We start from the raw sequence: 27,144 nt of genomic DNA on the forward strand, positions 1-27,144 counted from the left end.
CTCGTTGTGGAAGACCGTACGGTAACCTTTAATTGTTCATTTCTCTGTGATCTTGTCCCTTGTGAAGATTTGTCTCATTGGCAATCATACCACATCTTCTTTTTTATGTAAGACATTAACATGTTATGTCCTTCAAGTTTTAATTCAAACCAGGAAAATCTGAAGAAAATTCATTTATCAGATGTACGTGATAATATCAAAATTAGAACATGCTATGCAGTATATATATTCTGGGGTTGTTTTGAAATAAATAAATGAAAATAGGCCAATCTTAAGCCGTTTATATTATAAACCTATAGCACATATGAAATATACAAATTCCATCTTAACCGATTAATCTTTAATCTTTTAATCAGGTTACAAGAGCAATAGTGCATTCTAATAAATATATTCAATTATTAATAGACAAACCGTTTCGTTTTTTGTGTTAAATCGAGTGTAGTTATGTAACTAATGTGTGACTTAACTTTCAATTGGAATAATGGGGAGTTCATCATCATTTCCTAATAATAAATCTAAACAAGTCATCAAAAATAAAGTCAAATTTGTAACCAAACCACAGCATGGCAGAAATAAGCAGATACTAAATAAGACAAATGCAAGGGCACACAATGGCGGGATCAGGAAAATAAAGGAGGATAAAACCAAACCAAAAGATGGTATCATGAAGAAGCATGTGGGGAATTCTAAACCAAATACGACGAAGGTATATATGATCATACTTTATCTTATTTCTAAGCTTTATATACACTTTTATACTTAGATCGACTCGAAAAGATATCTGGTCACCTCGCTGGAGTTGTGTTAAAAAGATAACCGCTCCCTAACATTACACATATCTTTTCATTTGATCATATTTCAAACTAACGATGATTTATACTTTCTGAAAATATAGGAGGTCATAGCTAGGATTCAGCAAAATGTTTAATAAAATTAATAATGGAAACCGGAATGTGTCAAAGATAAAAAAAAAAAAAAAAAAACGATCAAAGAGCAAAAAAAAAAAAGACAACAAGCTAAGGTCATTAACAGATCTTCAACACAGCGATAAAAAATATGACTGTATCATTAGCTCAGATGATTATTCAATGATCTCTTTTTTTAAATAGAATATAATGGATAACATGCATACTAGTATTTGAAAAACTGACACACTGGGAATAGAATATAAATACATTTTGATTCTATTGAAGTTTTATTTTCCTCCAGTTGATTGGTACCAAACCAAAACCCAAGAAGAAATTAAAACGAGGCGAACCACCACCACCGTCACCTCCAAAGACAACCAAGGAAGAATTAATTGAAGATCTGAATTTCACCATAATTGATGAGCATGCAATTAATGTAAGACACCGAGCATACTTTATTTACTATACAAATACCAATTCCATATATGCTCAACACAAAAATCACCATTCAATTTAACTCTTTTTAGGGAAATACATACATTATAAAATAATGCATGGATGCATCACGATCTAACTATGACTGCAATGGGTTCTACTTGAACGGCTTATTTATGCATAAATCAAAACCATTTGTTGAGGGATGAACCTTTACATTTTTTTTTTAAACGAGATTGATCTGATCGCTTTAACAAAGTGAAAAATCCCTCGAGTTGCCCGTATGCCATAAAGTAATCATTTATTCGTTTTTTTAGATATTCGATTGTCTACACCAATAGAATTTATCGGCATCACCTTTACCGAAAAAAACAAACCCGAAAGAATACATTTCAGATGAGTAAAGCCAAACATCAAACTCTAAAAACTCAGATGAAATCGGCATTGAACACTAAGAGTCATATGAACCCGAAAAAGATTGTCAAAAGGACAAGGTTATCCTACTCACCTTTTGGTAACATTAATCAACCTTTTTTAATCTATTTTATAATCTATGATATTCAATTCAACATGAGACATTAATTAAGCAACATATTTTTGTTTGTAAACAGGCACCAAATGAATTATTGCTGAAGTCTTATTGGGATCTGGTAAAATATCTAACAGATGACGATACATGGGAGGATCTGTGGAAAGTTCGCTCTATATACAAGTGGATCACTTCATACAATATAAAAAGTTTACCCATTGACTTCAACCCGCCACCTAACTCACCGTTGGAATACTTCTCTAAAATTCAGTGTGACATGGGAAACTATGCCAACCTTTTCTATGTTTTATGTCAGTAAGTATTCTTCCAATACTATATTTCAGTTGTTTGATTATACTCTCGGTGGTCTTCTTACAATTCTAATGTAACCGAATTATATATGACAAAGAGGTGTAATATCGTAAAAAAATTATTAAGAAAGAGATTCTTTGTCAAAACCATAATTGAAAGTACATCTATGTTATAATGTCTGGCTGGTTCAGGGTTCGTTCGTACAAAATTTCTAAATCTATGTCAGTATCAACTTTACTAAATAAAATTTGCGGTATTGTAACAAAACTGTCTACTAGCATTTTAATTACTGTTACAGGAACAAGTCATGAAAAACATGTTAAATCTTGAACGTGTATTTATTAGGTTCTTTGATATCTTTATTTCTGAAGTTTTTGACAATTTCCAAATTCTAAAGTAAGTGTGATTCCAGGTTGGCTGACGTACCATGCGTTATCATTGACGGTATTGCAAAAAGCTCAGCGTTTAAGATTGGAGAAAAAATCAACAAAAGAAGAACAAAGGCTCAATGGAATGCAGTTTTAATTGATGGTGAATGGCGCCTGGTAGATTTGTTTTGGGCATCTACTTGTGTTGAATTGAACTCAGGCGAGGCGAAAAAGATTGCTCAAAATAAGAAGAATAGTTATGCTAAAAACACAGACGACGAAACGGATGTTAAATCTCCTGTACCTTTCCTTGTAAATGGAAAAGAAATGGTACCTGACAAAGGTCCCGAGGACAACCGGATGACAGATAAACTGGAAAATGGTGATATCAAAAGCAACAAAGAACATTCTGAACAAAATAAAAGTGAAACAGTCAAACCAAAGGTAAAAAGAAAGAAATTAGATATGAAAAAATTTAAGCAAATGAAACATACTGAAGATGCCGATGACTGTTATTTCCTGACTGATCCACGTGACCTTCTTTGGACACATTTACCAGACGATGAAGACTGGCAACTTGCCGAAAAACAACTACCGTTCCTTGAATTTGAGAAGAGAGTATATGTCAGAGAAAGACTATATGAACTCGGAATTGGGTTCGAAGGAAAACACAACGTGCAGTGCAAACATAAAACGAAACAAGGGAAAGTGTCCTTAGATTTAAAGCTTCCACGGCGTTGGGCAGCAAAACTAGGGTTCAGATATAACTTTTATCGATCGAAGTCGACAGCATTTTGTAAAGAAGACGACGACGGATCATTAGAACATTGTGTCGAATGGGAGGTTAAAGGTGACATTCTAGAGATAGATATCAATATTCCTGTATATGGACAATTCAGATTAGATCTTTTTGCTAAGAATCCTTTGTTTCGAGCAGTGAGAGAATTTGACCTAATCTGTTCTTATATAGTATACAGTCCGATGCCGCCAAGAATAGAGATCCCGCTTCCGGATCACCCGGAACTTGGATGGGGTCAGAACAAACAATCAGACAAGTTTGGTTTAAAACCAATAAGCCATAAATTGTCTAAAATTAGTACAGACACTGGACAATTGGAGCTAAAATTCCAGGGTCAAAAGAATTTAAATTTAAATGTGAGGTTAAAACACAGAATATTGGAAGAAGGGACATTGTCTCAATATTCTACACTACGTTGGCATGACGGAGAGTACATTTTAAATTTAAGGCTACCTAAAGATGGTTATTACGCAATGAAACTGTACGGGAAGACAACAGAACCAGGCAAGTCTAATCTATTGAATTATCTCATTCGGTGCAGATGTAAGAAGCCGAACGACGAACCGTTTCCGATTCTTAGTCAGACTATGCTGGGTGAAGCGGTTTTGGCAAAAAGCTTGGGTATTAGAGTTCTGGATAAAGAAAATGGAATTGCTACCGCTGGTAAGGGAAGGGGTAAAATACATATCTGTTCCGAAATGGGTGATTCTTTAATGTATGAAATGCACTCAAATGATCCGGAGGCCATGAAGCGGGTGAATTTGATTATAAAAAATGAACATGGAATAGAAAGTGTTCATTATATATTACCTGTTGCCGGAGAATATTTCTTTTCTGTTTACACACATAAGGACAATGATATAACAAAACTGTACACTGTATATACTTCATTAATTCACTCAACGGGAAGTATTGGCGATAGTGTTTTCTCTCCACGTTCAGCAATTGGTGACAATAAAGGATTTTGGCATGGGAAACATATCATTCCCATTGAGACAATAGAAGCAACGGAAAAAGAAGTGTACCTTCCTTATCCTGAATCCCCATATGAACTAGTGGCTTATTTAGATACAAATCAAGGAAATGGACCACAGAAAACAAGTGCCATTGAAAAAGTCATTGTTGATGACGAGGTTTTGTTCAAAGTTACAGTACCAGATATCAATTACTGTGCGGTGAACGTATTTCAGAGAAATGATGGAAACTTGATCAAAACAATTAACAAGTATTTTATAACTACCACCACAGAGGAAAATTCTCAGGAGGATGTGATGGAGGAGGACTTTCCTCTTTACTCAAAAACACCAGATCTAGACCAAGATGATATAACAGGTAAGCTATTAATTATGATAAAATACAATTAAGAATATGCAAACTGTTTCATTTTTGTAATTTCGCAAAAAGTTTGAGATTAACAGATGACTTTTTTTCAATCAATACTCATTATATTCAATGACCCCCATAAAAAATCGAGATTACAAAGAGGGGAGTTCAGAAAAATAAAATTTTGAGGATTTAATAAAGTGTAGTCACAACCGGCAGCAAAGCGAAAGGTTCTGTCAGCTTGGGTGGGCTGTGGCACTTGAGCAACTGGAAATTCCTAATTTTGTAGCCAAACTGGAAATTCCTAATTTTGTAGCCAAACTGGATATGTCTTTCTAGTGTTGCCTTTCATATGTATACATATGAAGCCTTTCATATGTATACATATGAAAACTAAAGCTTCGGGCAAAACATACTATGATCATCAAAACTATTTTGAGCAAAATTAACAAAACCACACATAAACTATAAATGACTTTCTTAGATTGGATACAATCAACATATGCAATGACTATTCAATAGGACTAAAATAAACAATATGCAATAAAACAGTACAATGAAAATACATTTTAATAACTTTAGAAAAACGAAAAGAGTATATGAGAAAGAAAATGAGGGAGGCAGAATACTATAAAGACCCGGAAGTTCTGAACAATCTAATATACAAATACGAAGATCAGAATCCAGATATCGACGACTCTATGTTGATAAATGTTAAACGAATGGCCAAGAAACTTGAAGCCAGGCAAGGTAAGTTATAAATCTTTAACAACCATTTTAAGGGAAGAATCTTTGAAGTTACAATGTATTTGCTATCACATTTTCAAAGTAAACATCATGTTTTTTATGTCTTGGATTTCGCTGTGTTTTTGTAAGACACTCTTTTTACAGTTTTTATAAAATAAGATATGTCCATGTAGTTCCTGCTATAAATTGTAATAGACGACGGCTTATATCAGAGACTTTCACATTCACGCTCGCCAAAAACAGTAAACATAAAATTGTCAAATCGGTAGTTTGACCAGGTCGGGTAGAACTAGTACATATTTTGATAAGGTGCCAGCTGAATCCGGACTCCGGGTGTTGGTTTTTTTCTCTCTTGTTGCATTGAAGACCCATTGGTGGCCGTCGGATGTTTCTGCTCTTTTGGCTGGGTTGTTGTTTCTTTGACACATTCGCAATTTCCATTTTCAATTTAATTTCAGAGCTTGATTTTGGTTTTGTATTGGCAAACTTATTTAATTATTTACGAAAATATACAAGTTGGCGCTCAAAATTATCTATTTAATGAAATATGAGTGACGTTGGATCAGAACATTAAGATCGGTATTTAAAAAATACTGTATATTCATATAGAAAAATATGTACATTTTAAATATTTTTGTAATCTTCACTTTCTAGTTCTTCTTGATGCCTATGAATCTAGAAACATACAAGATGTAGAGAGAGGGATTGCCTTGGCTCAGATTGCTGACGTTGATGGGTCACTTCAGTTTGAAGTGATGCATGCAAAGCGATTACTAAACAGACTTAAGATGATACATAGAATTAGAGAGACTATCATGGAAGCTGACGGCAAGGCTATAGGGGAAGGTAGAAAGTATGCCAACCCACCGAAACCTGTAAAACATTCGTTAATGGCAACACTGGTCTTACTTGGATTCCCGTCATTTGTTGTAGAGGTAAGATTTATCCTGTTAAACATTCGTTAATGGCAACACTGGTCTTACTGGGATTCCCGTCATTTGTTGAAGAGGTTAGATTATCCTGTAAAACATTCGTTAATGGCAACACTGTTCTTACTGGGATTTCCGTCATTTGTTGTAGAGGTAAGATGTTCTAGCTGGTTTATAAAAAGTAATAATTGTAATATAAAAGAAAAACAAAGGAAATGGAATTATATCCATCCACAAAATATGCATAAGTATTAGTATATTAAGCGTACTTAAAGGACTAAAATTGTGAGATATTACCAAGGTCTCAAATAAAAACTTTCAATCGAAAAAAAAATCACCAAAGGTAAAAACATAAAAAAGCATCAAATCACTAAACACAAAACAGAAAGCTAAAGTTTGAGCAATATGAATCCACAAAAAACATGAGGCGAACCCATGCTGGCGCTTTCGAATGGTGTAATTGATTCGTCATTGTTACGTTATCTCGGCCAACAAATCAGACCTCGTCATTTTAGTAGGATATTTGTTATATCAGTACTTGGAACACTTTTTTTTAAATATATTATATTATATTCACTCGGTCAAATCACAAATCGATAAGAAAAGACGGAAAACCTAGAAGTGTGAAAAGAGATAGAAAGAAATAACTTAAAAAAAAATGTGAGCATGAAGATAAAAATTTAGTTTTGAATAAGGATTATACAATTTGATGGCTATGTGCAGCACTGTATATGAGATTAGGAATACTACGTCCTCAAATTTTTCGTTGGTTTCAATTCTTGAAAAGGACATTGTCAAGATATATGTGTTTTTGCGTATGAAATGCCCTGTAACAAACTTTTTCTTCTATTTAGGATTGGTCGACTACTCAAGGTATTTTATGGAAAATGGACAATGACTCTATCCAAAATAAGATGGCAAGATTTGATCCTACAATGTGTCCACTTGAATTCGCCCTTGATGCCAAGAAATATACCGACAAGTATTCCTTGGACTTCATCAAGACTGTGAGTCCACTTGGAACAGCTTTTTACGTCTGGGTATGTATGAACAAAGTCGAATCTACAATAATTTGGTAACAAAGACATTGTAACTAAATCGTTCTGAAAGGATATCGTACAGCGATATATTGCGCTGATTTGGCATTGCTTATTTACATGTATATCAAATTAAAACAAATAGCATTGATTAGGAATATGAATATTTACAAAATATTGGTTTCACCCTAGGTTTCATTTGTTCAATAGTTTTCTACAAAAAAAATTAAACAATTACCATGAATAAAACCTATCTTACATCTTTGCTGTGATATTCAAACGAGATAAAATGAAAATAAAAATGCGTGTCAGCTTCTTTGATTATGTCCTGTCTTCATACGTTCTGTAGTATGACGCACACGATATTGTTATCGTTACTTTTAAAAGCGGATGTAAGCCTAAAAGAGACAGCAGGAAATCTAAAAAATAAACCAATACTAAAAGCAATAGCTGTTGAAAATCTGTTCAGATTCAAAATTATGTCAATTACCATATGGAAAAATTAAATTATTTAATGCCCAAAAAGGCGCAAGCCAGAGCCCACCGTTCAAGGGCTGTATAGCCAGTCAATATAAAAAAGAAGATGGGATATGATTGCCAATGAGACAACCGTCCACAAGAGACCAAAATGACGCAGAAATTAACAACTATAGGTCACCGTACGGTCTTCAACAATGAGCAAAGCCCATACCGAATAGTCAGCTATAAAAGGCCCCGAAATGACAATGTAAAACAATTCAAACGAGAAAACTAACGGCCTTATTTATATAAAAAAATGAACGAAAAACAAATATATAACACATAAACAAACGACAACCACTGCATTACAGGCTCCTGGCTTGGGACAGGCACATACATACAAGGTCGTTAAAAACTTCCATTTGTTGTATCTGTTCAGAACATTCATACAATCTTTTTAATTATTTACAGTGGCGGATCCAGGGGTGGCCTTTTTTTTGGATGATCAATGCATTAGAATGGGGACATGTAGTTAGACCCCCTCTTTGTCACGTCTGGGTTAGGAACCCCCTTTTAAAATGGCTGGATTCGCCCCTGATTTATATCAAAGAAATTGTTCAGACATGTATTATATATGAGTTTTTGTGTAACTAACTAAACATTTTCGTTTCCATAGACAACACAAATGATCAGAGAAATCGAGTCAATGGCTGGAACACTAGGTGGTTATAGTGATGTTTACCATGACAACGACGTAGAATCGCAAAATTATAACGACAATGAAAACTCGAACAGGGAACCAGTGACTACAGGAGTAGATACCCCATTCGACGGACCGGAAATGCCCCCTGTTAATAATCCACCAACCGATAGGTCACATCGCATTGATAACTATAATACAAACAGGAAACAGCCAGAAACTCATACAGGACATACTTTTGTACGGGTTACGCCTACTGGAGAAACTAATTAATACTGTCATCATTTAGGATTATATCAATTATTTTATTATTTTATTGTGTGAATAATTAAAGGCATCAGCTACATCATATATTACAAGTTAAGGTAGCGCTATAGTCTGAATTATGTAAATGTTAGTGGTTGTTTTTAAAGCAATGTACCAGGCGAACAAACAATGAAACTCGCGATCGTGAACTGTAAGCGATAGAGGTTATTTTGGATGTTCAAATACCTTTTGCTGGTTGTTTCTCATATTCGTTAATCGTTTATATTGTGTATGCATGGTTTATTCTTGCGTTGTGTCGTTACAACACTGTCCCCGGTTAAGGTGACGGATGGCGCCTTCAAACATATTAAACACCTCCAAATTATTAGTGTGCTTATCCCAAGTCATGAGCTTGTAGTTTGTTTCTTCATATGTGTCCTATTTGATTTTGTGAAATGTTTTGTTTTATATTGCATGATATACTAGATGGATATGACCTAACTGGTAAATAACTCAAGAAATGAAATACGAATCTGCACAAACTATGCGTTTACAGTAATTTCTGTTCAATGACTTAAAATCTTCGTAAAACTGACTGAAATTAGCATGTTGTTTTTTTCAAGCTCACATGGCCCAAAAGTGCCAAGTGAGCTTTTTTCATTACTTAGTGTCCGTCGTCGTTCGTTAACTTTCAAAAATCTTCTCCTCTGAAACTACCGGGCAAAATAACACCAAACTTGGCCTAAATCATCATTGGGATAAAATGCAGTTTTTGAACATTGGGATAAAAATGCAATTTTTGAACATTGGGATAAAAATGCAGGTTTTGGCTTATATATATCTGCAACTAAAGCATATAGAACAAATCTGAAAAAGTAATATTGTTCATCAGGTCAGTATCTCTGTAACGTTCAATTTTCAGACGCATAAAACACAGCTTGTTGAGTTGTTGGCCCTGAATTGGTAATTTCAAGGAAAATTGCATTTGTAAAGTAAGCTCTTCAAGTATGTCAACATGATCAAAATTTTCAATTGACTCTTCTGGAGTTATTGCCCTTTGAAGTCAATTTTTCGTTAATTTTGTAAACTTTTCTCAAAATCTTTTCCTCTGAAACTACTGGGCCAAGTTCATTATAGATAGAGATAACAGCAAGTATGTTAATTTTAGTTTCTTGTGTACAATTTGGAAATTAGTATGGCGTTCATTATCACTGAACTAGCATATATTTGTTTAGGGGCCAGCTGAAGGACGCCTCCGGGTGCGGGAATTTCTCGCTACATTGAAGACCTGTTGGTGACCTTCTGCTGTTGTTTTTTTCTATGGTTGAGTTGTTGTCTCTTTGGCATATTCCCCATTTCCATTCTCAATTTTAAGTAAAGTAAGATCTACAAACAAGTCACTATCACAAAACAGAAAATTGTGTCATGAGTTATATTTTTGTCTATATTGTGTGTCTTTTGTTTAGAATGAAACTCAAAACAGTGTGGCTGTGGCCATTGATTGACACATTAAATTCATCCATTGACTGGGACAATTTACGTCAACGTTTGTCTGTAACGAACACTGTTCACGACGTACCTACGATAGACATTTAAACTGTGGGGTCACCAAAGGTTTCTTAACGCCTTTAATTATAAAATAATTCGAAAAATTAATCAGGAATAACCTTTATGTTTTGATTTATATAATTGATATAAATCAAAACATCGTGTTATTTCTGATTAATTTTTCGAATTACTTTATTAAGGTGTTGAGAACCTTTGGTGACCCCATAGTTTAAGTGTCTTTAAAAAGTACATAGTGAGCAGTGGTCGTTACATACAAACGTTCACCTAAATTGTCCCAGTCAATGGATGAATTTAATGTGTCAATCAATGGCCACAGCCACACTGTTTTGAATTTCATTGTAATATGCACATAGACCAAGCTGAGCGACACAGGCTCGTTAGGGCCTCTAGTTTCTGAACTCATCAGGTAGGTCTTTCAAATTGAAATCGACTCTTTCAGTTAAGTTTTCAATCGACCGTCACTGCCGATTTTGCATGAAAATCAACACATTAAACAGACCTATTATGAATATAGCTGTATTATTCAATGGGATAGGTACAATGTACAATTATGAATTGTCTTAAAGTGTCTATATTGTGGGAAATGTAATTGAATTGTAATACTCATCTTATTTAGCTTCTTATCTTCAGATACAGTTCAGTCTGTTTAATTTTTTTTCCTTTATGTAGCAACACTCAGACTGTTGTCTGGTCTATGATCGGGTTGTTGTCTCTTTGACACATTCCCCATTTCCATTCTTAATTTTACATTCTAGCAAAGACTGCATTTTGGACTGCAAATGTTATGTTTTTGACAGAAGGATCATCCTTTGAAGGTTTTACAGAAAATAGATGCTAACAAGACCATTGCCCGTTATGGAATATCTATGCCAAAGATGACCCCAGTTATGTTCTAATTGTAGTAGGTAACATCTCGTCCTCTTTTCCTCGATCGTGGCATCACAAAAACAGGCTTTGCTCATTGCTTAAGGTCGTACGGTGGCCTGTAAGTGTAAATTTCTGTGTCATTTGGTCTCTTGTGGAGAGCTGTCTCATTGGCTTGCATATCACATCTTTTTTTTTTGTAGTATCACCGAATATTTATACTTGCCATATGTCATCTAATTTGAAACGAACAATTGCATACATTTAACGACAACAAAGCTAGTGTACATGACTTTTGTCTTTACTATTCACACTCAGTTCAGTGTGATTGAGGTTCATTAGACTATCTATGATGCATAATTTGTAAAAGCCCTTTGTAAGGATCTATAGGTCGATTGTCGCAATGTAAAATTGTTGTGCCTACCAAACAGAGGATGTTAAATTACCCAAATTACTTTTCAGACAATCTCCTCAAACAATGCTGTTGTTGAATATAAATGCATGAATATTTCATAATTGGACTTTATGTCACAACATTCTATCTATCTTAAAAGATTGGTTTGCCTAATAATTTCTTATACAGAGATGTATAAATTCAGATCACTTTTTGCACATGCATGTCTATAGTTCATCATTACCCCAAACTGAATTGTAAACTTGGCATACATGTATGTGGTCAATTACGTTAATTTGGCTTGCTGTGTAGTCCGAATAACACCACAAGTTAAATTCATATATGCACTGATGTTACATAGTTATATACATTATAATTGAATATACAGGCATACACAGGTTAGAGAATTCATCTTTTTTGTGTTCAATTCCAACAAGCAAATACCATAACAGCCCCTTTTCGATTGACTGTCATACATAAAAGGAGTTTCTTTAATTGGCTGTTAATTAAAAGTTGAAATGAAGGAATTCCGGAATAATAAGGATATCATTATTATTTAGTGAAAACAGAAAATAGTTAATGACAAACAGCTGCTATATATTACAGATCTAAACTTAGTTTTACCGACAGATAAATTATACCATTTTTTTAACCCCATGCCCAAACCACAATATATTAACTTTTTAGTTTGCTGACATTTTGGAAGTTAAAATACACTGCATGCCTTTGCTTTTCATTTTAGAATAAAATGTAGAATGCATTTGATCAAAGTAAAATAAATCCTTTAAGTTATGCGCACATATAACTGATTTAGGATTTCTTAGATAAGAAGCATTTCTCACTTTTATTCAAAACTTTTGGAAAATAAGATTAACTTTGTTTACGCGTTTTTATTGAAAGTTTAACGTACATCTTTATGTCTAAGATTTGAAGAGAATCATATGTGAATTTTAATGGGTATTAAATAATGGGTTAAAAATCGCAAAAACTTCAACATTGTCAGTGGGAAAGTGACGTCAATGTGTTTATAGGGATCATATTTCCCTGTTATCAAAACAAATTGTTGATTGATAAAGTCCATTTCTAATAGAGTTTACAGACATGAACTGGGAATTTATAAACCAATGTCGTTTTCTTCTGTTTATTTTACTATTCCATCGGACAGTTAGTTATGGTCATGAAACTAGATTATTAGAGTTCAGAACTTCACACAAAGTCGTTGACCAAACGTCGAAGGACAAAGTGGAAGTGTTAGGATCTGCGTTGAAGAAACATATACATTTACTTCGCAAAACATCAGAAACGAAGGTTGATCTCATTTTCTTGGTCGATAGTTCGGCTAGTGTAGGAAAAAGTAATTTTGGAAATGAATTAAAATTTGTTCGGAAACTATTAGCTGATTTTGTAGTGGACAATAATCATACAAAGATAGCTGTGATAACGTTTTCCTCACGGAGGTTTGTTCTCAGACAAATAGATTATATAACACAACAACCGCAGGAAAAACACAAGTGTACCTTAATAGACGATGACTTACCTAATATAAGATATAAAGGAGGTGGTACCTATACCCTAGGTGCATTCCGGGAAGCCAAGGTAAGCTAAATTAATATAGGGAACGACCATTGATTTTCTGGAGGGACAAGTGGGATTTTGAAAATTTAAACCTGGCCTAGTATAAGAGCTGAAAATAAATGAAATGACATAAACCTACTAGAAAAAGAAAAGTGTGCATCAGGAAACAGTTGTTACAAAAATACAATGAAAAGTGTGCATCAGGAAACAGTTGTGTACAAAAAAAATACAAAGAAAACGTGAATTAGCATGAACCTCAATGGTCAATCTTCAAAAAATCATATTTCCCTCCTCTCCCTCCCCGAATAATTAAATGGTCGTCCCCTTCTACTAGCAGTTTAGGAAGAATAGTGGGTGGCTTGATTTGTGTTTTTTAAATGCACATAGACGGTTACAGGTTATGTACCTCGCATCTGTGATTCATTCTGAACGTCTAAATTCTTGAACAAAATCTGTCTTGAATTAAGTTATTAGACAACAATGAAAAGTTTTAGCATCTTGAAAGACACAATATATAAGTATATATCACATATACATATGTCAGAGGTCTAAATTAATGTGAAATATTCACCCTTTTATATTTGTATTTGACAATATGATTAACAAAATTACTGTTTATAGTTAAAAGTACATGTAACTGTTTACTCATTTTCCTGGCGAATAAAGAACCCATTTGAGTTTTAAAGGCTATACATGCATCGCATTCATATATACTGATTTCAACTTTATGAAATGGCACGAAAATCGCAAAAAAAAATATACATAAACATAGTATGAGAATTAAAATCTACTAATGTCATTAAACTGATTTCAATCTTATCAAATTGTACGAGAATCTCAAACATATATAAATGAAAATAGTTTGTCTAATCACGAGATCTTAAAAACATGCCTCTCGTCTGTCAACATTGTAATCTTATCTTTAGAGTAATTGACTAAGATTACTTCAATATGTGCCAATTAATTCAACAATTTCTTACAGAGCACATAATGTATCTCTGATGAATATATAAGTGATAACATAGGAATTTATAAATGTTATTAATTCAAATTATGAGATTTTTAATTACAAAAGTGAGAAATAATAGATAAACACCATAGATACATAGTCCACGAATTATAAAAATCAAAAAGATCATTGTTCAACAAACATGGATCAAAACGAGAAAGTCTAAAATTTACTGGGAAAATAACTTAGATATCTACTTACAGAATAGATTCATGCAGAATTAGAGAAGCCACGTGTTTAGGTGAATGATCATAGTCTTCTTGAACATGACTTTCTAGAATAAAAACAGCCAAAGGACTTGATTTTTCATTTTATTATATATATAAGGAGCACATGAGATCATCTCTGTTTTTGGTGGGGTTCGTGTGGCTCAGTCTTATATTTTGTACTTTTGTATCTTTTGTCTCAATTTTATAGAATCTTAAACTTCATATCAAAATCAAATCAGGTCAAAGTTCATAATATTTAACTTTGTTAGTTCGGTCGTCTTTGAAGGAAATTGAATGACATAGGTATATCATAACGAGGGTAGGGCCTTCACGACAGACCTAAGTACAATGTATCCTTTCCTTTTTGTTGAACATATAAAGTGGGGTTCATCAGGTCACTTGTATATGTTTTTCGGTTTTTAGTCGATAATTATCTCAGTGACTGTCAAAATTTCTAACTTTTGTACATTAGCAAAGCAGTTTCGCGTTATTTGTTCTTTCACTTGAAAGTAAATTTAATCCGTAATTATGTGACCTTCAATCTAACCCTTTAGCTATTGAGATGCATGGGATACGCATAAACTAGGCGTGTTCAGCTAATATATTAAGGAAAAGAATGTCAATATTGAAAACAAAACAGGGTTAAATTATTTGGTTGGCTGATTCGATCCACAAAAAATCATTCGTATACAGGTAAAAACGATGATTAACATATTGTTTTAACATTTTATATTAAATCAAATAGACCCAGAAAAATCCAATTGCACGTGTTTGTTATCTATTTATATTTATGTTTATATCGAATTATATGACGGTCGACAGTCTTTGTCACCTCGATGGTTACTAGTAATTAGATGGAGGCTAGACTAAAATACCCACGAAATAATGATATGCATAATCAAATCCATGCATTGTAAAAATGTTTAATGTGGACTTTTATGCAATTTGGATATACTAGACGTTAAAGTATGTTATAAAAAATCGAATATGGAAAATTTGAGTCGTATCGGTGAACATGAAATATTAATAGCTAATGTCCGGGACTCCTTTAATGGTTTATATGGTATGTAGTACTGTCCAGTACTTTTTTTTGTAAGTATTACTATCCTTCTATAGTATTATTTCTACTACTTAACGAGACATGTGTACGCGCTAAAGGGTCACACATAGACAAGAGGATTTTTTTTACAATAAGACTAAACAATTGTAAGAAAGACATGGATAAGAAATATTCATCTTTTTCAACATTACCGCTAGTTATACTCAGTAGATTATATGTTTTAAATACGGGAAAAGTTCCCATTTTGACAAATTTATGTGATTTGTTTTCTTAATATGCTTATTTCTTTAGGAAGTCTTGAAGTCTGCAAGACCAGATGCAAGCAAGGCCATTTTTCTGATAACAGATGGATTTTCAAATGGTGGTGATCCTAGACCTGATGCAAGAAAAATCAGAGAAAGTGGAGTTAAAATATTCACAGTGGGCATTGCCAATGGCAACAGAGATGAATTATGGGATATGTCATCTGAACCAAAAAATGAAACGAGTTTCATTCTTGATAGTTTTGAAGAATTCGAATCGTTGGCAAGAAGAGCGTTACATGAAGGTAATAAGATAATACTTTAACATTTATAAAGGTCTGAAATAAATATTAAATAATAATCTCAGTCAATATGTACTATTTCAATGTACAGAGTAAATGCACAGAAAGTTCCTGAAGAGGTTTCGACCATATCCAATTTAAAAACTACTTGTTTTAACCTTTTATTCAGATTTAGGTCGCGGTGACTTTATTGTTCAGCCAGAAGATAAGTGCAGTGGGCTATGTTTTAAAGGATTTGATTGTTGTGACAAGAAGGCCACCTGTAAATGTGGGACCTATACAGGAACATACGAGTGTATTTGTGGATCAGGTTACTATGGCACCGGTCTAAGAGAATCATGCAAACGTAAGTCTTTCTTAAAATTTCAATCAAATCGCATCCATTTTGATATCTATAGAACTGTACTTAGTAGCTTATATTTTCTTTTAAACTTCCATCATATGCCTATCTAACTTGCAGATAACATTAACAGTGTATCTCTTTAAAGATTAGTTAGTAATAGTTTTTGTTCTGAATTTGTCTTGACATAAGCCAATGTGGTATGATTGCTAATGAGACAGCTATCCACCAAAGACAAAATGACAAACACTTATAACTATACAAGTTATATTTCCATCATCAACAATCTTAACTGAGGACAAATTTCATGAACTGCAATATTTTGAAATTTTTACTCTCGTTATGATTAAAATTTAGTCATACCTTAATATCCATATTGTTGTATCCTTCCAGCATGTCCACCTGGAACATATAAAGCTCGACCTAGTCCTGGAGATGTAAGTACGTGTACCAGATGCCCGGATGAAAACCACACAACTTTTAAGGGAGCTGTTAATTATTCACAATGTGCCTGCAAGAAGGGATTTAGAGATTTTAATAACACTGGATGTGTAGGTGGGTGTAAAGTTATAAAAATCGCAATAAATGTACGATATACCTTTGCGTGAAGTTCAGGTTATTGAGTTATAATTACCAAACAAATTGCTTACAATGCTTTGATAATCATTTGGATAACCAGATTTATTATATAATTATGTTTATCTAGTTCTATTTGCATATCTATGTGGCAATACATATTTAGCAAAAGTTATAAAAGACGCGATAATTATTTTATTGAAATTATATATTTGCAACTTTGCACTTGTTAAGTATAGAAATATTATATGAAAATTAGGAATTTTATTGCCAATGGGACAAGTATCCACCGAGTCCAAAGGACGAGAATGTTAGGGTGAAATCAAATATAAGAAATAAAATCAAAATCAACAAATAAACGATCATATATTTGTGAAGCTTACTCGCACAGAAAAAGTTTCAAAATGTGACGAAGTAGAATAATTTAATAACGATATGTTTAGAATAGGACTATCAATGGATATATACACATTAGTCACGAAATGTTTAGAATAGGACTATCAATGGATATATACACATTAGTCACGAAATGTTTAAAATAGGACTATCAATGGATATATACACATTAGTCACGAAATGTTTAAAATAGGACTATCAATGGATATATACACATTAGTCACGAAATGTTTAAAATAGAACTATCAATGGATATATACACATTAGTCACGAAATGTTTAAAATAGAACTATCAATGGATATATACACATTAGTCACGATATGTTTAAAATAGGACTATCAATGGATATATACACATTAGTCACGAAATGCATCATCTGAAATACTATTTGTATTTAATCTGAAGCTTTCACATTTTTTTTAATATATTCTGTCTAATAATGAATTTGTTTTATGTTTGAGACAACACTGTGTTAAACAAATAATTTCCACTGTTGTTTTACAGCTATGCGGTGTCCAGCATTAAGTGCTCCAAGGAATGGATATTTTGTGAATGATAAATGCGACAACGTTTTCAATGCTGCGTGTGGTATCCGGTGTAAGCCTGGTTATTATCTGAAAGGCAGCAGTCTGAGAATTTGTCAGGAAGGAGGATCATGGAGTGGCAGACAAACAGAGTGTATAAGTTAGTATTTAATTGTCATGCCCTCACCATAGCGGAGGGGGCATTACGTTTTACTTTTGTCCGTCTGGACGCCCCAAAGTTGTTTTCCTCTAACTTCAGTTTGCCTAATCCAAATGTTATGAAACTTTAACATTTTTATACGACCGCAAAATTTGAAAAAATTTTCGTCGTATATTGCTATCACGTTGGCGTCGTCGTCTGCGTCGTCGTCGTCGTCGTCGTCCGAATACTTTTAGTTTTCGCACTCTAACTTTAGTAAAAGTGAATAGAAATCTATGAAATTTTAACACAAGGTTTATGACCACAAAAGGAAGGTTGGGATTGATTTTGGGAGTTTTAGTCCCAACATTTTAGGAATTAGGGGCCAAAAAGGGCCCAAATAAGCATTTTCTTGGTTTTCGCACTATAACTTTAGTTTAAGTAAATAGAAATCTATGAAATTTTGACATAAGGTTTATGACCACAAAAGAAAGGTTGGGATTGATTTTGGGAGTTTTGGTTCCAACAGTTTAGGAATTAGGGGCCAAAAAAGGGCCCAACTAAGCATTATTCTTGGTTTTCGCACAATAACTTTAGTTTAAGTAAATAGAAATCAATGAAATTTAAACACAATGTTTATGACCACAAAAGGAAGGTTGGTATTGATTTTGGGAGTTTAGGTCCCAACAGTTTAGGAATTAGGGGCCAAAAAGGGACCCAAATAAGCATTTTTTTTGGTTTTCGCACCATAACTTTAGTATAAGTAAATAGAAATCTATGAAATTTAAACACAAGGTTTATGACCATAAAAGGAAGGTTGGTATTGATTTTGGGAGTTTTGGTCCCAACAGTTTAGGAATAAAGGGCCCAAAGGGTCCAGATTTAAACTTTGTTTGATTTTATCAAAAATTGAATAATTGGGGTTCTTTGATATGCCGAATCTAACTGTGTATGTAGATTCTTAATTTTTGGTCCCGTTTTCAAATTGGTCTACATTAAGGTCCAAAGGGTCCAAAATTAAACTTAATTTGATTTTAACAAAAATTGAATCCTTGGGGTTCTTTGATATGCTGAATCTAAAAATGTACTTAGATTTTTTATTATTGGCCCAGTTTTCAAGTTGGTCCAAATCGGGGTCCAAAATTAAACTTTGTTTGATTTCATCAAAAATTGAATAATTGGGGTTCTTTGATATGCCAAATCTAACTGTGTATGTAGATTCTTAATTTTTGGTCCCGTTTTAAAATTGGTTTACATTAACGTCCAAAGGGTCCAAAATTAAACTAAGTTTGATTTTAACAAAAATTGAATTATTGGGCCTCTGTGATACGCTGAATCTAAACATGTACTTAGATTTTTGATTATGGGCCCAGTTTTCAAGTTGGTCCAAATCAGGATCCAAAATTATTATATTAAGTATTGTGCAATAGCAAGAAATTTTCAATTGCACAGTATTCAGCAATAGCAAGAAATCTTCAATTGCACAGTATTGTGCAATAGCAAATATTTTCAATTGCACAGTATTCCACAATAGCAATAAATATCTAATTGCACAATATTGTGCAATAGCAAGAAATTCCAATTGGATTTCAATTGGAGTTATCTTTCTTTGTCCAGAATAGTAGTTGAATCAACTTAAATCATTGTTTTATACAATATACAATGTATATTCACTTTTACTACCAACTGATAGATTAAAACAATCTTTACCATTCAGTGATAACAAGCACTTTTTTTACATTTTAATATTTTATGATGTATTTAAATGAGTAGTTATTGTTGCAAACTTCATTAGAAATTTGAATTGAGATCAGTTTTGAAATAAGGGAAAGGGGGATGTGAAAAAAAATTGGAGGGTCAATTTTTTTCATTTCAGATTTCATAAATAAAAAGAAAATTTCTTCAAACATTTTTTTGAGAGGATTAATATTCAACAGCATAGTGAATTGCTCAAAGGCAAACATTTTTTTAAGTTCATTAGACCACATTCATTCTGTGTCAGAAACCTATGCTGTGTCAACTATTTAATCACAATCCAAATTTAGAGCTGAATCCAGCTTGAATGTTGTGTCCATACTTGCCCCAACCGTTCAGGGTTCAACCTCTGCGGTCGTATAAAGCTGCGCCCTGCGGAGCATCTGGTTATAAGTTTGAATTTTGGCGGCGTCACTTTAATAGTTTCTAGAGTTATGCCCATTTATAAATGGAAAAAATGCTGAATTTCGTTTCCCTTTTCCAACTTAAGTTTAACTCAACCAAATTTTATGAAACTTATACACAATACTTATTACCACAAAATTCAGATGAAATACAAATTTGGGAAGCGTCACTTTTAACATTCTACAGTTATGTCCTTTTATAACTCTATATGATATGCTATTGGGACAAGGACACATTTCCCATTTATGTTTTTTATTGTTAGAATGTCAATTAACACATAAAGTATGTTTGATTGTAATATATATTCTTTCATTTTAGTGAAAACCTGCCCAGCCCTACCTAGACCAAAAAATGGAAACATGATTTGTGATAAAGATGGGTTTTCATTTTCAACAGTATGTCGTTTTACATGCGATACTGGATATAAGTTGGTTGGTTCCAGGAAGAGAGAATGTCTTGCTATCGCTGCTTGGACTGGTATCAATACAAGATGCAGAGGTATTCTATATACATATTAAAATAAAGACGAAAATTAAAAAAAAAAAATATGTCAAAATATTGCAAATTAAATTATTGTGTGTTACAACTGTATTGTTTATTTTCTTATTATTATTTACAGAAATAACATGCAGACCTTTACCCTTTATAAAAGATGGGAAAGTATATCCTTCAGCTTGTACTAAAGAAAACGTCCAATTCGGAACTACGTGTCAGATAACTTGTTACCATGGATACTCTGTTGTTGGTCCTCATATTAAGCAATGTACACCAGATGGAATGTGGGTTCCGTCATCACACGGAGAAATGACTCACTGTGAAGGTATATTTGTATATGTCAAAGAATTTTATAAACTGAAGAACTTCGTTTGCAAACGAAATTAATTTTATTCTGTGTATTTTTATGCCCCACCTACGATAGTAGAGGGGCATTATGTTTTCTGGTCTGTGCCTCCGTTCGTTCGTTCGTTCGTCCGTTCGTTCGTCCCACTTCAGGTTAAAGTTTTTGGTCAAGGTAGTTTTTGATGAAGTTGAAGTCCAATGAACTTGAAACTTATTACACATGTTCCCCATGATATGATCTTTCTAATTTTAATGCCAAATTATAGTTTTGACCCCAATTTCATGGTCCACTGAACATAGAAAATGATAGTGCAAAAGTTCAGGTTAAAGTTTTTGGTCAAGGTAGTTTTTGATGAAGTTGAAGTCCAATCAACTTGCAACTTATTACACATGTTCCCCATGATATGATCTTTCTAATTTTAATGCCAAATTATAGTTTTGACTCCAATTTCATGGTCCACTGAACATAGAAAATGATAGTGCGAAGTTCAGGTTAAAGTTTTTGGTCAAGGTAGTTTTTGATGAAGTTAAAGTCACATCAACTTGAAACTTAGTACAAATGTTCCCTATGATATGATCTTACTACTTTTAATTCCACATCAAAGTTATGACCCCAATTTCACGGTCCACTGAACATGGAAAATTATAGTGCGAGTGGGGCATCCGTGTACTATGGACACATTCTTGTTTTTCTTTGTGCACGTTACCTCGAGAGTTTAAGCTATTGTACAACCGCCGAGATGCAATTGAGTATAACTTTTTAAGCTTATGATATTTACTCCAAACTTACTACATATTGATAGAATACCATATCTTTTGTACTTTCTAGTTCTATATAACAATATTACAGCATCACTTAACATTCAAACGCTTGCTTTTCCTACCATGATTTTCTTTTTAAATGATTGTCGATCACAAGGTAACTTGTGAACCAATGGTTCTTATTGGTAAAAACGAAGTCATACTTTCGGGAGTTTTACAAACGCCATCATGAATTGGCTAGGTCATTTTAAATATTTATGCCACAATGACACTCGGTATGCTCAGGAATCCCCTCCTTCGGCTGTGATTTATCATATACAGAGCAGTAACTCGACTGATGCCACAAGTGGCGTAGGATCTTCTTACCTCTTTGGAGCAAATTCGATAACTCCCCTCCTAAAAATCTCACGTTAATTCTAGAAAGATGGCGACAACAATGTAAATATAGAAATATGATATCATTATGCTCTGATAGCAGTAGTACCCGTATTCAACATTCCAACCGAACCTCGAGCGCTTAATGTGTTCCGAAGTATCAAGGTATTTTACCATCAGTCGGATTAACTTCATGTCGGATATTCAAAACAATTCTGGAATCGTTATGTTTAAAGAAAAAATAAATAATAATGCTCGTTACTATCCCGATTCTATTATTTGATTCTTCAACTGCATTTACTTGATGAAAACCATTCCTGTTGGATCGTGTGTTACTGTAGCTTAGACTTTATACAAACTTCAAGTCAGGTGATTGTCTACCATGACCGAATGAATTAAGGACACACTTTCGATAAACCTGCTATAGTAAATATTCTTGCACTTTCTTTTTTCATATTAAGGTTCATCTGTTTCCTTCTGACTACGTGTACCTTCTTTTTGCAGACACAAGTCCACCAATTATGAAGTGTCCACCTGACGTGGAAATAGACGCCGATCCAGACGACATTAGTGCAGAGGTTGTTTGGCAACCACCAGTTGCTCTTGACAACTCTGGAATAAGACCGATTGTAATCGTTGTTCCCGCCATTGAACCACCAAAACGATTTCCTATTGGTTTTACAAAGGTCAAATATATAGCAGAAGATCTCAGTGGGAATAAGATTAAATGTAAATTCACTGTACACGTCAAAGGTATGGAAAAGATTAAACATATTTGCAGCCATTACAATAGTCCGTAATTTACAAATAAATGTCTTAAAGGTAAATACATGTAATAGTTTTTTCTGCTATTCTTAACTGAACTAAGACAAGCGATGTTGGCGATTGCGTTATAAGATATTTTTTTTTATTTATGGTCTGACTACTATAGTATATTGTATGACGATGGCTGCTTGTTTATCGTCTAGTGACAAACATTTCATTTGTATTCAGGATGAAAAACAACTAATAAATGTGCATTGAAAGCTCTGCAAAGCATAACGACTTTGCTTCAAGGGCAGAAATTTGGACTGTAAAACAAATTAAGGCAAATTCAATTTTAAAAAGGTGCAAAATGTTTCCCTTGCAATGTGCAATCTATGGAGACTGTAGCACCTTCAATTAATAAAGCAATGAATCCACCTCTCCCCGAAAGAAAAAAAACCAAACATTCCAACCTTACTTAGCTGCTTAATTATACATCCCTCATTCAATTGAGAGGTCCATTTGGGTAAGTGGTATCAACTTTTTCTTTGCTACATATTAATATTTCAAATGATTTAACTTATATTGTTTTATTCTTTCTACAGATGTTACGCCACCTATGGCAGACCGGTGTGTCTCACCTTTCCCATATATTACGTCCGAACAATATGCCAATGTCACGTGGGATGAACCAGAATTCAGCGATAATTCTGGAACTGTTACTCGAGTGGAGAGGAACATTGCCCCGGGTTTGTTTCCACAAGGAGAGACCGAGGTTATTTACACAGCGTTTGACAAAAACGGTAACAACAACACATGTGTGATCAAAGTCAATGTGTTACGTAAGTAGAAAAAATATTTTCCCCCCAATTCTTTTCTTTAGACTTATGTTATTTTTCAGTCGAGGTACTAATAATATCTTTAAAACTAATAATCTAAAAATCAACAGAAATATTGTAAGATGGAATAAAAGAAAGTTTTGAAATTCAAAGGAGTAAATCGACACTCACGCACTGAAAAAGAATTATTTATGATACTCATTTCTCAAATTTTCGATATATATGTTAATCAATCCTATATTTTTAAAAACTTCTTTTGAAATATGATTTTATAAACACTTCGAAAATAAGTATTTTCTAATTCTTGTTATTTCTGTTATATTTTTGACACAGTTTAACATGTTTAAAATTAATGTTTTCCCATATATTTAATGTATCAATATTTCTCTAATGAAGAATTCTTCATTTATTAGAATGTTATCTTTTACATACAGTCTCTATCGAATATCATAAATAGTTATCAAAGGTACCAGGATTATAATTTAGTACGCCAGACACGCGTTTCGTCTACATAAGACTCATCAGTGACGCTCATATCAAAATATTTATAAAGCCAAACAAGTACAAAGTTGAAGAGCATTGAGGATCCAAAATTCCAAAAAGTTTTGCCAAATACGGCTACGGTAATCTATGCCTGGGATAAGAAAATCCTTAGTTTTTAGAAAAATTCAAAGTTTTGTAAACAGGAAATTTATAAAAATGACCACATTATTGATATTCATGTCAACACCGAAGTGTTGACTACTGGGTTGGTGATACCCTCGGGGACGAAACGTCCACCAGCAGTGGCATCGACCCAGTGGTGTAAATAGTTATCAAAGGTACCAGGATTATAAGTAATTCAAGTAGCCTTATGTTTATCTTTTTTTTCATTCTAGTCATATCAATACCTTTGTTTTATTTTTTCAGACCACCATTGTCAGTAACCTTGTTTTATCTTTGTCTGCCTACCCATGTAAATAGCCTTAATTTTTTTTCAGCCCACCCATGTCAGTATCCACCAGTCCCTGTCAATGGTGAACGAGAGTGTTTTGATACAGACGAAGGTGTCCACTGTAGTGTGAACTGTTTGGAAGGGTATGCGTTTGCTATACAACCTGCTGACGGCTATTTCTGTGCATATGATCAAAAATGGAGACCAGAGGACAAATTACCTATACCTGACTGTTCTGGTAATATATGTATAATTATATTTATGGTAATAACGTTGATGGTTGTAATATTAATGTCATTCAAAATAAAACGGATCACAATACACTTGGATGATGAATTCTATCATATTTCATATCTGCTAGTATTGAAATGGGGGAAGGGGTGGGGTGGGGTTAATGAATATTTTACATAAGCAAATAAGTCTAGTTAGGAATATTTATGAACACGTGTAATGGAATAGTTTCAAAAGAAGAACATTCTGGAATGAAATAAATATCTTGGAATATTGTTTTAAATAGGAACAGATATTATAGCATTGTTAATAAACACTTGTCATTTGAAATTTGGTGAAAGTTTGTCTCATTAGCAATCATACCAGATCTTCTCTATTTTTTTATAAGTTTCTAGAACAAATATGAGTTTACAATATACCTTTTTTCTGTCCTTTTCTTTAAATGAAATCGTGTTCTACAATGTTTTAGTTGAGACGTCTTCCAACAGCGTGGCACAGCCTGCTTCAGTGACTTATATTGGATCAATTCCGTGCGGCAAAGAAATTCTCGTCAATGAAATGGAAAGTATATTTCAACAGAAAGTAAAAGAACAGGTATGTCTAAATGGACCAAATGATATATAGTGAGTATAATATACAGACTGTACGAACTAAGAAATCTTTGAATTATCAACTCCTGTGATATCTGGTGCTTTTGTTTTCGAGGTTGCAGATCACATACAAGTGTGATATTGATTGAATGAATTTTGTCTATATTACGGCCATCATATTGAAACAGATATTAAAATTATTTGGTATAAAATGATATAATCTGTTTAACCAATATTTACCTAAATACGGAAACTGGGCGGATCTATTTCGTGTTATTTGTGTGTTTATGTCCCAAGGTATTAAAAGTTTAATGCCCACAAAAATCCTCGCTATCCCAATTTCATTTTAATTGGCCTGCGAATTTTAAAGTGTTTCCAAATATGTTGAGGGTTATTTTGGAATAAAGGCTTCAATATCGATATTGGATGAATAATACTAAATTGAAAGTACAATTTTGACAATTCAAAACAACAAACTTGGCTGGTTTTGTCAATATGCTGATTTGTCTGAGTGAAAACTAGTCAGGCTCAATGAGCTTTTAGCTTTCAGACATCTGATATCACTATACATAAATTTGTTAGATTGATATAGATGTAATAATTGTAAATATCGTGAAATAAAAAAAGAAGATATTTTAACAAGAACATTTCATATGTAATAATTGTATATATCGTGATATAAAGACAGAAGATATTTTAATAAGAACATTTCATATGTAATTTATTACAGATAGACGCCATATGCGACGAAAATGTAGTTTGTGAAGTAGAAAATATACAGACATCTTGCGAAGAGGAAGACGAAGGTATATAATTTTAAAAATCTCAATTATTTAAACACATATTACTAATAACTGGCATCAGGCAACTCATAATCTTTTGTCATATTGCCGCTTCTCGTAGAAGGTGTTAACATGATTATTTGAAAGGCAAATGTTTGAAGTTAGACAGTTTTCTGGTTACTAATCATAGTACTATAGGGTTATTGCATGAATATTGGGGAATATTGTCCCGAGTAGAATTTTATATTGCGCGAGCTTGTGAGTGCAATATATGTTCTACGAGGGACAATATTCCCCAATATTCATGCAATAACCCTTTTATTGTATAGCAATATAATATTTGAAAGTAAAAATTGGTATAAACTGAGGTTTTGTCGTTGATGACGTCATGAAATTTGAAGATTTATTGCACTAGTGCAATAATGGAATTTATTGCACGCTAACTTTTGGTTACTTTCTGTGGGAAATATTATATTGCTATACAATAATTCTTCTTATTTCATGTTGTTTTCAAATATTGTAGGTTTGATAGGTTGATAAGTATTATTGGTTTACAAGAAAGGGATAACCACATGATCAGTAATGTCTTTAATACATGCTGCAGGGAGGTTTTGTTCCAATTGTTTTGACAAAAGTCAAAGAGCATTTTAATTTTTTTTTTTTATAGATTTCAATAAAATAAAGTTGGTGTTTAACCATAGAAATAGACGAAATGTTAACGAGTTTACACGTTTGAAGAGAGCAACAAACCCACAGAAGAAAAGAAAGAAGAAAAGTTACTCAATAACTTTTACATTTACAGTGAAAGGTATAATATATTTTATGCAGTTTTTGTTACAATCTTTCATTTACATCTCTTGTATTTCGGGGAGCGAATAAGGATTAATGTTTTTGC

The 27,144-nt window shown here is 33.3% G+C and overlaps 2 protein-coding genes across 2 annotated transcripts in view; both read left to right on the forward strand.

The window, feature by feature from the left end:
* Positions 1-404: 404 nt before the first annotated feature.
* On the forward strand, positions 405-8,932 carry LOC143051045 (uncharacterized). Its single transcript, XM_076224106.1, has 8 exons — positions 405-706; positions 1,210-1,344; positions 1,955-2,187; positions 2,597-4,683; positions 5,257-5,424; positions 6,076-6,356; positions 7,205-7,390; positions 8,523-8,932. The coding sequence occupies exons 1-8, from the start codon at positions 482-484 to the stop codon at positions 8,817-8,819; spliced, it is 3,612 nt and encodes a 1,203-aa protein (XP_076080221.1). The 5' UTR covers positions 405-481; the 3' UTR covers positions 8,820-8,932.
* A 3,643-nt stretch (positions 8,933-12,575) lies between these two features.
* LOC143051089 (sushi, von Willebrand factor type A, EGF and pentraxin domain-containing protein 1-like) overlaps positions 12,576-27,144 on the forward strand; it is a 62,717-nt gene continuing 48,148 nt past the window's right edge. Inside the window, exons 1-13 of the mRNA XM_076224123.1 lie at positions 12,576-13,215; positions 15,764-16,019; positions 16,186-16,362; positions 16,750-16,911; positions 17,834-18,013; positions 20,471-20,650; positions 20,772-20,972; positions 22,634-22,882; positions 23,479-23,715; positions 24,693-24,884; positions 25,347-25,471; positions 26,198-26,273; positions 26,917-27,057. Coding sequence (XP_076080238.1) covers positions 12,721-13,215; positions 15,764-16,019; positions 16,186-16,362; positions 16,750-16,911; positions 17,834-18,013; positions 20,471-20,650; positions 20,772-20,972; positions 22,634-22,882; positions 23,479-23,715; positions 24,693-24,884; positions 25,347-25,471; positions 26,198-26,273; positions 26,917-27,057 — 2,671 coding nt within the window. The 5' untranslated portion in view covers positions 12,576-12,720. The remainder of the gene's footprint in view (positions 13,216-15,763; positions 16,020-16,185; positions 16,363-16,749; positions 16,912-17,833; positions 18,014-20,470; positions 20,651-20,771; positions 20,973-22,633; positions 22,883-23,478; positions 23,716-24,692; positions 24,885-25,346; positions 25,472-26,197; positions 26,274-26,916; positions 27,058-27,144) is intronic.

The sequence above is a fragment of the Mytilus galloprovincialis genome, chromosome 1 (assembly GCF_965363235.1).
Source record: "Mytilus galloprovincialis chromosome 1, xbMytGall1.hap1.1, whole genome shotgun sequence".
Classification (NCBI taxonomy): Eukaryota; Metazoa; Mollusca; class Bivalvia; order Mytilida; family Mytilidae; genus Mytilus; species Mytilus galloprovincialis.

Excerpts from the sequence above, each read along its gene's own strand:
- LOC143051045 (XM_076224106.1), top strand. The coding sequence starts at position 482 with ATGGGGAGTTCATCATCATTTCCTAATAATAAATCTAAACAAGTCATC. Across the intron at positions 1,345-1,954 it reads TTGATGAGCATGCAATTAAT|GCACCAAATGAATTATTGCT; the intron begins GTAAGACACCGA and ends GTTTGTAAACAG. Across the intron at positions 5,425-6,075 it reads GAAACTTGAAGCCAGGCAAG|TTCTTCTTGATGCCTATGAA; the intron begins GTAAGTTATAAA and ends TTCACTTTCTAG.